This window comes from Acanthochromis polyacanthus, chromosome 5, assembly GCF_021347895.1.
Source record: "Acanthochromis polyacanthus isolate Apoly-LR-REF ecotype Palm Island chromosome 5, KAUST_Apoly_ChrSc, whole genome shotgun sequence".
Lineage (NCBI taxonomy): Eukaryota > Metazoa > Chordata > Actinopteri > Pomacentridae > Acanthochromis > Acanthochromis polyacanthus.
This window is the reverse complement of record NC_067117.1, coordinates 31,494,397-31,512,592: the sequence shown is the minus strand read 5'-3', so window position 1 is coordinate 31,512,592 and position 18,196 is coordinate 31,494,397. Positions and strand designations below refer to the sequence as shown.

General features: G+C 40.0%; 1 protein-coding gene and 1 long non-coding RNA gene across 16 annotated transcripts in view; one reads left to right on the top strand and one right to left on the bottom strand.

Annotated features, from left to right (window-relative positions):
* Window positions 1-1,622: 1,622 nt before the first annotated feature.
* grip2b (glutamate receptor interacting protein 2b) overlaps window positions 1,623-18,196 on the bottom strand; it is a 390,622-nt gene continuing 374,048 nt past the window's right edge. For all 14 annotated transcript variants that reach the window (XM_051948471.1, XM_051948473.1, XM_051948466.1 and 11 more), the window contains exons 22-25: window positions 17,770-17,983; window positions 17,042-17,250; window positions 11,279-11,425; window positions 1,623-9,133 (exon numbers count right to left, since the gene is read on the bottom strand). In XM_051948471.1, the coding sequence (XP_051804431.1) occupies window positions 8,975-9,133; window positions 11,279-11,425; window positions 17,042-17,250; window positions 17,770-17,983 (729 nt within the window). In that variant the 3' untranslated portion in view covers window positions 1,623-8,974. The remainder of the gene's footprint in view (window positions 9,134-11,278; window positions 11,426-17,041; window positions 17,251-17,769; window positions 17,984-18,196) is intronic.
* LOC127534104 (uncharacterized) lies at window positions 9,069-14,286 on the top strand. 2 transcript variants are annotated; one of them, XR_007942061.1, is made up of 4 exons: window positions 9,069-9,172; window positions 11,285-11,453; window positions 12,733-12,801; window positions 14,074-14,286. It is a non-coding gene; the product is annotated as an uncharacterized LOC127534104 (long non-coding RNA). The 2 variants fall into 2 exon arrangements; XR_007942062.1 differs by lacking the exon at window positions 14,074-14,286 and adding an exon at window positions 13,850-14,067.

Here is an 18,196-nt window from a genome sequence, read left to right as displayed (position 1 = left end):
TTTGTTCAAATAATCTGTCAGCCTGCTTCAGTTGCCTTTGCCATATATGCTGCATTTAATCAACCAGTTCCAAGACAGTTTATAGTTGATGTGGACATGTTCTAACCTTGCCAGCAAGTTGATTTCTCGCGATATTTGTGAGTTCACAAATCTCTCAAGAAACCATCTTGCTCCGCTCCCGCATTCACTGTTCGTACAGAGCCAAGCTGGCACGGGCCAATCACGCTGCAGTATTCGTGCGTGGGTTAGTGTCCGGGTGTGAAGACGACACCAAGCACCGGTAGATCACAACAAACATGGCAACGGAGGACAACGATCGTGTAGATGCTGCTATTAAGTCAGTTTTAGCTGAATCTCCTATCACTTCTTTGAAGGAAGAACAAAGAGAGGCGCTTTGCGCATTTCTGGATGGTAAAGATGTTTGTGCTTTTTTACCTATGGGTTTTGGTAAGAGTTTAATCTACCAATTGGCTCCGCTCGTTGTGAAGATCCCGCGATTGGCTAAAAACAAACCTGTCAGAGGCGGGACATACTGTTGCATTGTCCAATCCGTGCCTCTTTCCTCCGAACTGATTTACATGGAGCGGTCCCAGATTGATATTGTGGAGTACTATCAAGTACTACACAATTATTAATCTCGCTATTACCAGGTTAGACATGTTCCAACATATTTCCCAACCAGAGCGTCTTGTTGCTATTCAACCCTTTGATGCACAACATGGGCCAAAAGTGACCCATTGTCAATGGAAAATCTTTTTGACCCATGTTGTGCATCAAACAGTTAAAGATGTATATTCATGCTTTTCGTAGATTTCTTACCTGTTTATGGAAGTTTTCTGCCAGTTAAATAGTCCAAATCGGGTATTTACATATGCAGTGTAAGTGGTACAAACACATGATGATTTAAGACTGATACCAATACTATTTCCTCTCCAAGTATTTTTAGTGCAGTGTTTTCTTTGGGGTGCTGTGGGCAAGGAACCGAAATTGAAGCCAGGTTGCTTTAGTTGTAAATATGGCTCATGTTCAAGTTGCTTATTTCTCGATGAGAAAGTTTTTCATTTAAGAAAATGTGTTGTTAAAGCAGTTTCTCCCACCGTAACTTATTTTGTCATGGTTACACATGAATGTGCAGTATTTCAGAGGCTGCTTCTAGCAGTATTCAAAATGTCCTTATGGTGTTTTTTTTTATATGCTAAAAAATCCATCATAAATGGCTGAGTATTTCTGTCTTAAAGCTTAAGTGTACCGAGAGCCGGCGTTTCATGTCTAACAAATGTAAGGCACCAATCCGGTCTTTCTGTATTACTATTGTTCATCAGAATTAGTTTCTGTAGAGCATGGACGTCTGACTTACTCCAATATTACAACTTCCCATTGTGTACAGTAGTTTAACAGTGTTTGAGTAGAGTTGTGAGCTGGTGTGCTCAGCTGCCGCGAGGATGAAGAAATCTTAAGTTAAATTTAAGCCTTTTTCCGCCATAAAATGATTACTTTCATGAAATTTTGTCTAAATATATGAGTTGGATACACAGATGGGTTTTTAGGAGTTAAATCAATACCAGGGAGGGGTTTTATAGTTTGCAAAAAGACAAAAATAACAACAGTCCACTCACCCAACATAAAATTAGACATTTTATTTTTCTTGCTTTTAATCTTTTCCCTTCTCGAAAAGAGAAGTATAGCAGTACACCTTGTTTCATAGAAAAAGAAAAAAAAAGAAAAACAAAAAGGAAAAAAATCAAAAATGACAACAACAACAAAGTTATACAGTTTATTTTCCATTTTATAATTTTTGTTTTTGGATTTTCTTCCCATGTTTCGGAAGAGTAATATTGTCATAGAAAAATACTATATTACATAGAATAGAACTTTACACAATTTGAAAAAAATACACAATATCAATGTGTACATTATTAAGAGCCCAATCCCGAATCGCAGTAATGTTTGACACGTAAACACTTTTGGAAATGAAAGAAATACAGAAAAAATACAAATGTGACAGGCTTTATGCAAAAGGTGTCCATGTCATTAGAAATTAGAAATGTGAACCCAAGATTGGAGACACATAAGTTATTAAATTTTGTTTTTTTTTTGTTTGTAAATATGCATGAAGATATTTCTTTCCACATGTACAGTCACAGTTACAGCTGGCTGGAAGTCCAGAGATGAAGTTTGTTCATGTTTACAGTAATGGCAAGAGGCTAGTTAGCAAATGGTTAGGTTAGCTATTCACAAACTATAATAAATAAATGAATGGGATTAAATTATATATAGGTAGTCTTCTGATGCTTAGCAAACCAGATAATATAGGTAACTGCAAAATGTAGTAATCCAGGCAGCAAGCTAATGATTAATGCTAGCCGTCCTCATTAAATTAAGCCGCAAGCTAATGGTTAGCTGAATAGGTATCATGGTTACCATGTTAACTGTGGTTACCGAGGCTGAAAGCAGCTAGCTAGCTAACTCCAAAAAATGTTCAATTAACTTTCTTGCATTAGCCTACTGTTAGCTGATCAGGTATTATGACTGATTAAGTACTTTTGAGTGGAGAAAGCTATCTGTTAGCTCAACACTCTGGCTAGTTAATTATATGCTAATTGTTAGCTTACCAAATGGTACGTGAAGCTACAAAACTCTGGTTTTCAGGCTCTAATGTTATTTATGATTAGCAAATTTTTAGCTTCCTGAGGAGGTAGCTAGCAGCTAGCCTGCTATAGTTTGTTAGCTGCATCTAAATTACAAGTTAAGCTAACTATATTAGCTCACCTTATTTAAACGGTAGCGATAGTTTTCTGAAAGGTATGAGCAGCTATTGTGTTTTTCTGACAAATATTTAACATTATCACACAAATATAGAAGTCATTTTTGAATTCTGATACTGTGTATAGCATTTATAACAATAGCTTTTGCTATCAGCTACCAGCTGAGACTGTCCAACATAGCCACAGCAGGCTCAAAAAAAACCCCTCCTCTGACCTCAAGCAGTGCTAACAGAAACAGTCAGTAGGTATCTTTATTATCTCCACGTTTCCAAATTAGAAAACTAAATAAATAACTGGTTTCCATTACACAGTAACAATTCATGCAGCAGAACAGCCACATGTGCTCCATCCTTGACAGGAACTTCTTGTAGGAACACACAGTAACGTCCTGCTCCCATTAAGAGGAAAGATTAATGCAGCATGCTGGGATTTTAACCAGCACCCTGTAGGTCAGAAGCTGGATAGTTTATTTTTCAGCCTTTATGTCAAGATGAACCATAAAAACACAATATATTTTTGTGCGTTAAACGGGCACAGGCAGGAATAGCAGCCATGTGAAAGTGCCTTACTGCAGCTGATGATGTAATAAATGTTAGATTATGTAATGTCTTGTCCAGTGTAATGCCATCTTTTAATGGGTTCAGGGGGGTAATGACAACCAGCCAGTGTAATATAAAAAAAAAAAAAAAACATCATAAAATCTTCAATCTTCTGACATTCAAACATTTCTCCCACGAAAGTGAATCCTTTGTATTCAAAATGAATGACAATAACAGGAATATGAATCCTACATTGTCATGACAGTTGAATGCTTTGTCATTTTTACGTTGACCCAATCAGTGCAAATAATTCCATTGCACAGCTGGGATGAATTTTTATTTCTTTAGCTATTATTGGGACTTCTGTTACGATTCTGGATTGGGCTTTAAACTGACCTTTGATCCAGAAATGCATAGGGAGAATGGGTGACCACACATACACACATACATACATAAAAATCAACAGAACAATTTGGAAGGCTTTTCTCAGCATTTTCATTTTTTGATGCTGTACAAAACTTTTTTTTTCTTTTTTTTTTGTTTTGGCCACTTGATATTGCGTAAAAAGCACTCAGACAGTTTGTTCTGCTATACATGAAAATACTTACAGTGCATGGTATTCAACAGTGTGCTTCTTATTTTGTAGTAAGTGCTTAAATGTCCCTTTATATATTTTTTTATGTGCGTCGGGTTTGTTGTGTTTTCAGTCTTGTCCGGGTTTCAGAAGGGAGAGTTTCTTGGCCCCACAGCCCTAAAAAAAACATCTGTACTGTACAATGAAATGTACACCAGCTAGTTCAGTTTCTGTCACACACACACACACATGCTGAAAAGCTCATACGGTAAATGCTCCGAAGGGGAAAACTGACATCCAGAGATACATACATTTAAACGTGCATGTATATAGTACACACTAAAACCTCGACACACACGGAAAACTTACACAGTCGCATACACGCTGGCTTTCTCATTCGCAAACACACATGGGTGTTCTCAGAGGGGGCATCTGGATGCTAACTGTATTATGTAACAATGTGAGGAAAGAGTGAGACACACAAGACAGTGACAGAGAACAGAGGCTGCAATTGTTCTTGTCAAAGTTTTTCCAATCCTTCGGAGGACAAAGGCTATTCTGTCCCTTCTCTTTCACACAAGTATCTCTCACATGTTTTATGTTGCATGTATTGTCCTTCCCACACACACCCACTGTTTATTGCATCTACATACACTACAGTGCAAAAGTTTATGAGAAGAACAACATGTCACCTAGACGGTCGTTTTCTACCTTTGTATTAAAGCAAGGATGTAAAACGATTAACCTAAAAAAGAAACGATAGTGTTGAAGGGGGATAAAGGGCGAGGCACAGTGTGGTCGTCCTGCACCAGCGAACTCTTTGACAGGCAGAAATCTTGCAGCAGACATCCGTCTGGAGCTCTCCAACACTTCTGCACAACGAAGTGGCCAAGGTTGACAGCCAGAAACGCAGTCATCTGCTGAGGAAATTGAGAGCAGACCAAAGACGCATGAAGCTAAGTTCCCGTAAAAACTGGAAGACGTCCAGCGGCGCCATCTGCTCGGGCCTGGCAGAAACTAGTGGTACACTCCTCTACAGTCTGGACAAGAATGGTCAGATGTGGACTTATGCAAAAATGCCAAGTGATCACGGACGCCTGACAACACAAGAAGTGGGCTGCAGAAGACAATAGCAGAAGGTGCACCGGATTGATGAATCAAAATTTGAAATATCTGCCTATAACAGAAAGCAGTTTGTCTGCCAAAGGACTGGAAAGAAGTGTGAGGATGAGTGTCTAAATGAACTGAGGAAGCGTGGTGAAGGGCCCTTGTTTGTTAGCTGGTGTAGGTTTTGCAAATGGAGTCAGATTAGGATTACAGCCTTAATCTACAGACGAACTGTGACACGTTTTCCAAGATGCTTTGAACTAAATACATGCCAAATACCTTCAAAAACTGTGTCCAATTATCTACGTAGAATCAGTGCTCTTCTAGTGGTAACTCCAAGCACTAATTTGATTTGGATTTTCTTCTGGCTACAACTAGAATGGAGGTATTTTCAAACTTTATGGCATTATTTCTGAAAGAATCCCCACTCAACAGCACATGAGTGCTTACTTTTGCACAGTACTCTACATACAAGCACACGGGAAAATAAAAAATGTTGCCATCTGACCAGTTTTTCCTTTGTCGCACACACACTTAGCCAAGTGCAGTAGGAGGGGAGCGACAGCCAGTCTCATTTCAGTTAATCCACAGATAATTGGAGCAAAGACAGTTTTGGCAGGAATTGGAGAAAATCGTGAAAAACAGGAGGTGAAAGAAGTGGAAGGAATGTCTGCTGTTACCAAACTAAAACAGGTGGCGAGGAGTTGTGGGAGTGTTAAGGAAAGTCACTAAATGACAGGTTTCTTCAAGTCTGTGTTACTACAATACCACATGCCATAGCTGGGAAGTTGATAGGAGCTATTTGAGGTGCTTTGCCATGTCTCCATTGACATTAATGGCCATGAAAATATCCCAAGTGAATCATCCATGCAGAAGATTAATGGCGTTGGAAAATAATTGGTACTTTGACTAAAATAGCTGATGGTGAAACTCAACTACAACTCCCAAAGTTAGTTTTAGCATAAAAAATCTAATCAGTGTTTAAAATATGGGTATCTAATGGCGGTTTTAAGATTGCAGCATTGTGAAAACTTAAATCAATGCATTCATTTTGAATTCTGTCATTTCTGGATGAATTCTGCAAATCCGAATTTGCTAGAGCTCTGATTTGCACCATTTATCATCGCAAGAACTGCTGAAGCCCGTAGGTTCTGCAATACTGAGTGGTGATAGAACAACCAAGTGATTTTATCAAGCTGATTTAATGCCATTTTAAGTAAGTGGCATTGGCCAATTAATTGATGGATTTGGCCCCTAATTGTTGCACATGACTAGTAAACAAATGTTACATTGTAATGTCACCTGATACAAAGCAGTAGGAATTAAATGCTTATCTTTTAATGCTCAATATACTTTTTCTGTCCAATTTTTTAATATGCAGCACTTGCCGTCTGCATAACTGATTCTGGTGTTTCAATGAGCAACACTACTTATGTTAGTTGGGAATTGTAATGTAGCAAGCCTGTAGAAACCAGGTAAACTAGTGTAGAGGGCTCAAAAACCTCTGTATGGACATGTTCAGACTCTACTCCTACTCCTGATTGAAACACAGTCACATTTGTCATCTGGGATGACTGCTGGACAGCAAATAAGTCTAATCATTACCCTTAATAACATGATACTTGATGCTGGGATTTCATTTCTTATAAGTGTATAAGATGATTTGTGGCTGAATGACAACAATATTGCATCCACATTGAATGTTTTCAGTATTCAGAGCTGTGAAACTTGATTTCTCAGAAAGTTGAAATAATTTGCCAGTGGTGGTTGTAACATGAACCTCAAACCTAATGAGGATATCCTAAAAGAAATTAGTAATGGGAGTACAAAACAGGGAAACATTTAGGGAAATAGAAGAACCTTCCAACATTTCTGTAATTGCTCCCTAAAGCGACTGCACAAAATGAATCACAACCCAACAAACTTTAAGACAAACGTGTAATGACACACGTGCACAAACTGCATGTTTTCATTCTTTAATCTGTGCAGGCTAGCCCTGTTCTGTAAGAGTGTGTGTGTGTGTGAGAGACTTGTCCATAGTCTGGTGAATTCAAACTGTTTGCAGATGATGCCACTAAATTTGTTCATATTCTCTGTGCAGCAAAAGACCAAGTTTCCCTTCAAAACCAGCAGCAGTAGTGATCCGTACACAGCATTTGGAGATGCTGTATGTAGGTTTTCGTAGTCATAAGTTATTGATGAGACCTGTTGCTTCCAACAACAAAGAGGATGTTGCTCGCTTACTAGTTTGCTTGTTGCTCACACTTGTTTGCTGAATCTCAGAGATGGCGCATGAGGAAGACTAGGAAGTGGTGTAATCTGAAATCAAAATGGGAACCCTCAGAAATGGAATTTGCCATTCTAAAGTAAAGTCTTACTCTTTCCTGCTATCAGTGGCTCTAGTTTTGATGACTCAGCACTGGTGTTATTGCCTGCCCAAGCCAATTTTGATGGCTGTTTGTGGGAAACACTAACGGGACCAATTTTACACATTTACTGTAAAGTTTAGCCATGTTGAGTAAACATGTTCCCATCTATCCGTCTTTCAACCATCTGCTTTAATTGGGGACTTACAAGCTTTAGCTCTGTTTGTTGTTGAAAAATGCGGTTAATTATTATTATTATTCCCATTTAAGCAATCATCCCCAAGTGGCTCACAGTGTAAAATACAGTTTTGAGGCTGCTGACAACACACAGGGGGCCTTGAGTTTGTATGACAACTAAACTATTATCTTTTAAGTGCAACACAGAGTACCGTTAATGCCATACTTAAGTTTTGTTTCTGATTGTACCGCCTGAACCTCCAATCAAATCATAACCTCTATTTAAAAGGCATACATAGTAGCTACTGCTATTCGACCTTGTAGGCCAGCAGTGAGTTTGAGATAAGATAAAATGAACCCAGTGCTCTCAAACAACTGTAGTGACAGACTGGGCAAAGTTTCAGCATCTGGCAAAAAAGAAAACATAGAAAAGGGTCAAAAATCTGTGTTAGAGGTTAATGTTCTTCTGTTGGCAACAATGTTTTCTTTCTCTTTCGCATGCACAGCTGCCCATCTGTGTCGAAGCAAAAGTCGCCTTAAGCTTCCATCTTTCATTATGAGTCTAAATCAAGCCCTCTCCTCATCTTTCTATTGTCTGATGACTGTATAAAACAAAAGAAAACTGTTTGGCAGTTGTGATGACATCATTATCTTGTATTGATGGGACCAAATTAGATCTCTGTCACTGTGGTGACATAATAATGAGCATTTGTGTCCAATATAGAAGTCTGCCTTCATACAACAGCTGTAAAAAAAAGGGCTCAATTTGACTGCAGTTGCAAGAAAGCAGCAGTATCTGAGTAGATTTTTAGCAGCACTGTGGACTTCTACAAGTAGCTACATCTGTACAGACCATCGTCAGACACAACTCCTTTATAAACTGTTAATTCAATCTGCTGTTGAGCCTTACTAGTCTTCCATAAAACAAATGAAATCTGCAAACAGGACAAGGGCCTTTTTTCCTCTAATCATGCAATTTCCTAAAACGACCGACAATATTGGATAATAAGGCAGATCCCTCTGGTACCAAGACCACAGTAGATTTATGCCCATCTATGGCCTGCAGGTTTTATCCATTTGTTTTAAGGAAAAATATGTAGTCAAAATCAGTAAAAATGGCTCTTTAAAGTGCCAAGTAAGTGCTTCTTGATGCTGGAACAACACTGTAAGGACACCAAGCCAAGAGTCAGGATAGCCCCTGGTGTTTTTTTTCTGTACTGTGGTAGTGTTTCCATAGAGAATATATTGTATGACAGCCCAGCATGAATGGGGATGGGGTGACTGTGCGAGCATGCAATGCTTGGATGTGTGTTCCAGTAGGAGTCTTTGTGTTTAAGTAGAATTATTGCCAGTCAGAGAACTGTGTTGTGTGTATTGGGCCAGTTTCAGTATAGTATAGTATGTATTCTGCCTGACATGCATGTGTGTGCATGTTTTGTGTGTGTGTTACAGGTCTAGTGGGTGGTCTAAAGTGTTGTTATTGTCCTCTGGATCGTCGTTGGCCAGCGGGTTGCGGCTGATGACCAGCTCCAGTCTGTCTCCAGCCTCCGTGATGAGAGGCACTGCCAGGCAGCAGTCAAAGTCCCTCGTCCTCACGTGGTTCACCTGGACGAAGACGCAGAGACACAGAGAATGGCTGCTCTGGTAAGTGACACTACTGTTTGGCTCGTTACCTGAAAATTAACTGTTGTATGGGATTAAATGATAAATCAAGAATACAACAAGGGTCTAATTTTTGTCAATTTAGTCTTTATATGCCAAGATCTTGGACTGTGGCGGCATTACTGAGTTCTAAATAAGCAGTGATGCAATCAAACAGGCTGGAAACAAATCCCAAGGTTGGCCAGGGGCCAGTGCAGGTGAATCAAGTTCATTGTAATGTTGCTCTGTTTGGGTTATCTAACTTCACTAGAGCCTGACATTGGCCATCATAGTACAACCAACAGTTCAACAGCTGGCACTGTCATTTGTAGGTTTAGCTATTCTGCTTTCAAAACAGAGGCAAAGATGTTAACAAAAAGTAACACTGTCAGAAACCATGAAAGAGTTACTTACTACATTGTAATATCATTACTTTAGTTATAATGACACCAAAAAGTGATACTGAAAAGGGTATAATTTGAGCAATATTTTCAGATAACAGAATAAGAAGTAAACATTTTAATGAATAATAAAGCCGAAGAACAAAGCATAGCGTCTATCTGAATTAAATGTCTAAATCATATAATAATGGGGAAGATGGAGGGTTTAGCTTTTATTTAATGCTATTCTGAGCAACAGTGAAATAACAGGACAATAAGAACATGAAATAACAAACACAGTCAGTAATCCTATTATAAATGAAATAATGTTTGTGTATTTAAAATGTTAAATTATCGTCACTTGTACATTCAGTGTAATAACCTCTCCCTCTAAATGTTAAAACGGCAAATTGGGAGGCAGGCCTGCAGAAATTGTGTAATAACATTGCTTATTTAACTCAATTCATGTCATAATTGCATTGTTGCACAAATATTTATGCACGAATATTAGCTCTACAGTTCTGCTTTAATAGTTACAGAGCTAACAACCTTTTGAATAGTCTGCAAACTCAAAAAGGAATTGAGATAAACTATTTTGAATCCTGGAATGATGCCACAATATTTCCAGGGCTCTGATGAATCAGTAGTCCAAACTCTTGATATCTTTTCAATCTGACCCTCTAAAGTTCACCTGCTTCACAGTAATTACCGGTGTTGATATATGACGGACAAAAGTTAGCCAGATTCACGATACTGCAAATCTGGAGTGAAGTGAGCTGAAAAACCTGGCAATCTTGCTTTGTGGTATAGAGCAGGATTTAGAATTATGTGGAAGACAAAGATAAATTAATCATCCGTGTTATCATTGTACCTGTAAAAGCTGTTTACAAACCTGTCTGATTATCTGACTGCTTGTGTTTTTGCCTCCATTGTTGTAGTTCTTTTAGTCCGATGTTAAGGTACAACCAACTGGTATGCATGACAAAAAAAATCATCCTGTGACCTTGCTGGACTCATGTAAAGCTAGCTCTTTCTGTGAAGTTTAATAGTAGTCAAGCTTTTTCTGTGTGAACTGTGTGATGCACAGTCCTACAAATAGCGTCACTTCATTTCACTATTCCTTAAGGTAGCACGAACATGCCAAAGTAATGCCAGTAAAGGCAGGGAAGAAAAGGGAAGCTACTAAATATATAAATGATGCTGGGTTTGTAATAATAGCAATGCAAGTGATTTATGAGGAGAGAAATGTATTTGACATGTTTGTGAGAGCTTAGGGATACAAAAAATAGTGAGTAATCATAAACAGAACTTGTGTTTTCCATGCAAACTCCACAGGGTGTCTTTAACCTTGCAGTAAGGTGAAAGAGCTGTGTTTGCTCATTAACAGGGGAATGCAGAATTAAATGAATACATGGTTAAAACAGAGAATTTAAGCTTTAATTTGAGGGAGTGTCCTCACATAATACAGTAAATATGTACTAACTCTAGACCTGTAAATAAGCTCATCAAATTCTTCATTTGCTAAATCCTGTTGCAATAAGTAAACGTTAGACTCGCACACATTAGGTGTCAGACAATGCGATTCTCTCAGATATGTACTGCTGCCACCCTTACATCTTGCTTATTTTGGGAGCTTTGCCAGCTGCCAGGTGGTCATAACAGTGAGGGTTCTAGACTGTTGCCTAAATATGGATTTTATCACCTTCAAACAGTATGCTTACTCTCTTACCTGCAGGATCCTGTCATAGGGTTTGAGCCCGGCTCGGTCAGCTGGCCCATCTGGTCTGATCATGTTGACGTAAACACCTTTCTCCAAGAAGCCGTCTGACACGCTGAAGCCAAAGTCGTCACTCTCTGGGTCCTTTATCACTGTTACCTGGAGAAGGTCAACACAAGGACGTGAGGTGGGTTTAATTCAATCCAAGTTTATGGAAAGGAAAGCCTCGAGTCCATAAACAGAAGTAAAATGTTCAAAAAGTCATATGCTTTTAAAAAATAAATGAATGCCGGTTGTGTTCAAGGTGCCTGACAGAGAAAGAAAATTAGACCACACTGAACAGGTATAATCACTCTTTCAGGAGGCTGAACGGCTCTTTCATAAATGCCAGATTTAACGCGCTGAACTAGCGAAAGTGTCGGCAGACGCATCACAAAAAATACAGATGATGACTAGCCACAGATGCTAAATGTCTGCTTGGTGTGCCAGAAACCTTGAAGTGAATCTAAAAGTATCAACATCCAGCGAGTTATTGAGACACTCGACCAAGTTTTGAGACTTGTGTGATTCTTTTAAGAAGCACTGACAGCAAAATCAGCTATTTTCAGTGTCACTTGTTTTCTTGAAATTTGACTGCACACCACGGACTTTCTATAGTATTGTATTTGTTGGCACAGGGTACAGGAATTGCTATTTGCCGATTTAAATCAAAATTATTACTATACACGATGTACTTATCCCACTGGATTACTGCTTAAATACAGAATAAGCACACAATGACCACTATATAATGATCCCCACACAGTCAAGTTTCCTTACAGAACAAATCCAAAAACAGAGGTCTTAACAGCTGCTAACACAGACCAGATGTTTCAGTAAGAACTGTGGGTTGATGGAAAACCTGAAAAGGAGGTATTATGATACATGAATATTGCATGATCTTTTAATGAGACACCATTTAAGGTTGTAACATTCTGGCAGATGGCCAAAGAGTCCATTATTGAAACAGCCAAGGACTCGGTTCACTTTAATGTATTTTCCCCCTGTGGATCATTCTGGCTCCACAAGTCAGAGTAGACTTGCATGGAATAGTGATTGTAAATCCACAGGAGGGTGAAGACATGTAGCTGACAGCATTTAACATTTGCCTTGGGGGGGGGGGGGGGGGGGGGGGGCATTACTGTACATTCTATACGGTATTACATAATACCCCGTACTGTAAAACAATAATAGTCATTCTCAAACTCAAAAGAAGAGGTGTTTTTGAGGTTTTTTTGAAAAAATTCGAACCATTTCTTTGTGCACGCTAACTCACAGAGCCCTAAATAGAACGGCACCAGTTTAAGTTATTAGTGAAACCAGTGCTTTTCCTCTCATGTCAAGTCAAAATTTCCACTTTTAAGTTTGGGAACAAACTACACACCCTCACAAAATGACGAACACCTTCTTTTTTTTTGTCTTGACAGAAACAACTGGATGACTTGGCGGAAAGACGAACCCGGACAACTAGTACCCGACACTGACAAGATCCAGAGGTGAACAAACTTTCTAACAGTATGCTGAAAAAGACTAGACTGATGTTTTGAGAAATCTGATTATTCACTTTGTTGCTGTGAACCATTTCTTGCCCACAGCCATTAGCTACCTGCTAAAGTCTTGTACTGACTGTTACGCTGCCAGGCAGGGTGGATTGATTTGTCAAAAACTGCACATAACTTCCCCTCACACCACAAATCAACATTTTTTTGGATGAAACGAGATGTGATGTAGTAACTACTACACTTTAAAAGGACTAGCAGGCATATTATACAACATCAATCTTGTCAGCTAAAGCCTAACAAGCAAATACGTGTATTTCCCAAAGTATTAAACCATTCCTTTAAGCTCAGTCTTTCACTGGCGGCAGGATGACATGTTAATTCTAAGCGCTTCACGATAAAGCAGCTGGATGCCCTGGTAGTTATCACCCAAAGCTTACATGACTGATATATAAATCATAGTGAGACTGCAAGGGCTGTATTGTATGTGGCTGATAGCTTAGATATGTTCCGCTTCCTTCACTCCTCACTGACTTCTCTGTTCTAAAAGTGCGTCCCTTGACCTTCAGATGCAAGTGGACTGCTGAGTCTTTTCCAAAGAAGCTGGCCCTCCTGTGTTCCCTCTATATAGGTCTGAGTGCTCCTCAGTTTATGGGACTACATATACAACATTGCACAGCTTGTATTTTGTCAGTAGGGTGAATCAGTTTTGGCTGTCTGAGGTGCACTGGATATTTATGTTTAGAGAAAATCTTAATTTCTCTGACACTTTGGTTTCCAGATTCTGTCAAAGAAGAGGTATTGTTCTGTGTGTGTGGGCTTCTGGTAAACTTCACTGACGAGCCCTCCTCAGAGTGTACAGAACAATCCAAAAAGGCAGCTTGTTTTCCTTGACACTCTACCCTGTGGAGTTGATGCTACTATCCATCAAGTTTATATGTTCCATGAAGGCTTCAGCTTCCTCCACGTAGAGAGACTAGTCACAATATTTAACAGTGGAAAACCTACAGCATCACCATGCCTCTGTCTCACTCTTTTTCAATAGGTGGTTGCCAAGCAGTAAACACTTCTGAGTAAGGGTGAAGTTGGTCTTACTGTTTAAGAGCAGTCACTTTCTGATGACCTTCATTGCTTCAGATGTAGGTCGACACATCAAAAGTAAGGTTTCATCTGGGGACAGTTTCAGTTTAGTGGCCTTGTTGACAAAATTGGTAAAAATTTTGGATTCGTTGAGACTTCCAACAATGATTGTGGTAATATGTTTTGCAGTGTCACAGGTGGCGGGGGATGCTCTCACGTCTCACTCCAGAGCCTTTCCGTGACGGTACATCTCTTCTGGGGACGTGCAATTGGTTGTGCGCTGCTCAAAAGGTTGATCCAACATCGTGCAGATGTTTCTCCAGTGTGGTAAGTGCTGATGAGGTTAACAGTGCAGGTACAGCTTATCTTGTTGATCATGACATTCTGATGTGTAAGTGGTCACCTGCTAGGTCCGATGCCTCAGACCCGAGGGTGGTGAAGCAGATTGTAGTTCCATCTTGCTAACGTTCATCCATTTTGTCTTTGGGTCATGAAAGTCAGTGGTCAGGGCATCTGGGGATTACCAACATTTATCAATTTCTGCTTAGACACTTTTTCTGGCCCTCATCCTCCTCTGTTAATTGTGTTCAGCTGAGAGCCTTCGTCTGCCTTGCCTCCAAGTTGTTGCCCCGCCGACAACCCCTAGAGTTGAGGCTGGATTGGACCAGGCTGAACTACCACTCCAATCGGGGTTCCAGCTGGCTGTTTAAAATGATCATTTATGCCGGCATTCAGCGGCTGTTATCAGGAGAGGTTGAGCTGCCCGGTGAACATTTGTGCTTCTGGTTAGTGTGTGTTTGGGGGTAAAGGTTAGCTAAGGACCGTTGGCTGGTGAAGAAACACTGTTAGAGAATTCTATAATAGTTTTCAGTCAGGGGTGCTGCTGCCGTGTATGTTGGTTAAGAGTTTACTTTGTATTGATTTTCTTCCAGTTTTCTGGTAGCACCTTCTGAGTAAAGTCAGTTATGTTTGTTTCTTTGATTTCAGTAGCACCCATTTGCTTTTAACGCCTTCACATTTTGTATTTTTTTGACCATACCTCTTTTCAAAATAAATCCCAGTCTTTCACTCTGGAACTCAGCATTTGTTTCATTGGGTTTTTTTTGTTACTGTCCGGTTACCCTAGATCAGGGGTCGGCAACCCGCGGCTCCGGAGTCGCATGCGCCTCTTTCATCCCTCTGTTGCGGCTCCCTGTAACTTTGGAAAATAAATAATCAGCAGGCTATTCAATTAAATTTTCTTTTATTTTAGATTGTTAATTTTTAAAATTTAATTCTAAATTTGAAGATTATGGTGATCTTGTAGCATCAAAATAAAACGTCTTAATTTTTGTCTGTCAAAATATGCGTCCCAGCCGTTAATCTCCGACACTCGCCGGCCTGCGTGTATTCATTTGGAGTCCTGTTGAGCTTCGAACCCTGGTGTTTCCTCTACATTCATTCAGCAGCGGCGGGCTACCATTCCTAAATCCTAGCCGTCACTCCTTCAAATTTCTTTCTTTTTTTACTGTCGCAAATACACCACCGCTGCACGTCTCCGCCTTCACAGCAGAGTCCTGCATTGTGTCGGGTACTCGTGAGTACTAAGGTAAACTATGGATAATTGTCTTGCTCAGTATCTACTCTTTGATATGTCAGGTTAATACGACGTTACTCGCGAGAACACGGGTCGATGTCACGTCCAGCATCCAGGCAACAGGTCAGAGAGTCATAGGAGTGTTGTCTTGGAAAATAGGGCAGCGACTTACCAGAGAAAAGTTATTAGCATAAAATAAATAGATAAATAGATTTTACAAGTTAAATAGACATTCGCAAATTATTGATTTCCAGCTAACATTACGTAACATATGAGGTCCAGGAGCAAAAATGACATTAACCAGGTAAGATAAATATTAGTTGTAGGACACAATTTAAAAAAAGAATCTAATTAGAGGCTTTGTAATTAATTAATCACGACTGATTGACAAGGGCATAGAGGTAAAAAGCGATATATGCAGTGTTGTCTTCATTTTAAATGACAAAAGGATTTTGCGGCTCCCGGTGTTTTCTTTTCTGTGAGAAACAGGTCGAAATGGCTCTTTGAGTGTTAAAGGTTGCCGACCCCTGCCCTAGACAGTTGGGTGGTAACACCGAGTTAACGCTGTTTCAGAAGTCCATAAATGCACAATGTGACTTCCAGAGTATTCCAATGAATGGTCAATGGTTTTCTCGTTTAACACCTGTTCGTGAAGGTCCATGGCCTTCTTCTTGTAACTGCCTGTGCAGTCTCACCTCATACAGTCTTGTCATCGAGTAATGTTGTTATTCTGGTTGTGTTAATCGGCTGTGTGGAGTGGCACTGTGCACCTCCCCTCATCTGCCTGCAGGATGTTATTGAGTACCTTTCATGGGTTGTAAATTAGGCAGGAGGTATTTTTGTGCTAGAATCAGCTATAAAGAGCAACAACCTATGACTCAGTATGAAGGTTTCAATGGTGCTCTCCAGTGCAAAAACATCGTCCTGCAGGCAGACAAAGGGAGACGCATTTTACCACTGAACACCGCTGATTAGATGACCAGAATGACTACGCTACTCAGTGACAATATCATCTGGGAGTTTAGATTGCACAGGTATTTACTAAAAGAAGGTGACTACCTCAAACTAATTAACAGCACCATTAACCCAGTCAGTGCAAAACACTATACAATAATAATAATAATTTGCAAGTCTGTTTGGAAATCTTTATCCGATCCAAAATTCTGCCAATTTTGTCAACAAGGTCCTGAAACTCATCATAGACAAAGCCATAGTATAATTCAATGTTAGCTTAGTTTTTACAGGTATACCTACACCTGATGGAGTGGAGACTATCAACTATCATAAGAAAACTCACGCCTGACAACCAAGTACAATGAGAGTTTCTACAGACACATCAACTCTGTGGCTCACAATATAAAGTTCACAACAGAGGTGATCAGTAAAAACAAGCTTTTTACCAAATTTCAGTCACATTCAGTGGAGTCCTGCCATTCTTTCCCAGGGAGTTTCACTGCCACCATACCTTGGATAATGTGTTCCTTGGAGAACTCCCACAAGTCAAAACTGAGGAAACCTCTTGGATAAGTGTTGAAACATCTTCAAGAACCAAAAAGAACTACAGTACAGGTCTAAACTCACCTTGTGCAGCTCCAGAGGTGTTGGAGATAGGATACCCTGCATCTCCTCTTTGATCCGACGTGACTCCCACGTTCTCTCTGATACTCTCAACGAGGCCTTGGGCTTGGGCTCGTGGTGAAGCAGAGGGGACTGGTTGTCTTGGTGGATGTGGCCTCCCTGGTGCAGGTGTGCTTCCTGGTTGAAATGGGCCTCATCATGCATGTGGGGATCTGGGTGGAAAACGAGGGCAAGTTTTCAATTCATGTGTTTTGAGAAACATTCAGCAAACAGCCCTTCTATAAATGGTCACTTTATTTGGAATAAATGTGAAATCTAATGCAACCCAATGCAACAGCTCTGCCACAAAATCTGGCCCTATGGAGCTTCCACTTTGTCTGTTGACAGCAAAAATTTAATGATTTTAATTTGTTTATTCTGAGGGTCATAGCGGGTAGCGGTGGAGTACAGGACTGCATCAGTACAAAAAGTGTCCTTATAATTTTGTCCCTTCCGATAGCATAAACAGTAGGCAGTCCTGTACAGCAGCACTATCCACTGTAACCTAAATAACAAGGCACAATAAGCACCTTTTCGACAATATCAGCAAAAAACTAGAAATGTGTGAGTTTATGTGCTGGTAACTTGTTCCTTCTATTAATAAAACAATGAATGATTTTTATCTTGTGTCTGTTCAGTATTGAAAATTGGGAGAAACGGACACCCTTGGTTCTGTCACATCTGCTACTGACCTTGGTGTAGATGGGCGCCTTCATGCAGGTGGGCTTCCTCGTGCAGATGGGCCCCCTGGTGGAGGTGTGCACCCTGATGGAGCAGGTTCCCCTGGTGGAGGAGAGAATTTCTCCGCAACGGGCTCATCCTGCTGTGGCTCAGTATGGGCTCAGCTGGAGGCTTGTTGACACCATCTACACCCAGGCTGATGGCTGTGCCTGTCATGATGGACGCCTGCACAAACAAATACACACACTTTAATTCAAGCTAATGCTACCATGACTGTCTTAACAGCAGGGATGTGCATTTTTACGCATCTCTTTTTTTTTCTCTATTTGTGGTAGTGAATGAAACAGGGAATAAAGAGCGTGCATATAAAGATCTTTTGATGTTTCACAAATATTGCTTCTTATAGTCCAATTGCCAAAACATACAGAGAAAAAAAAA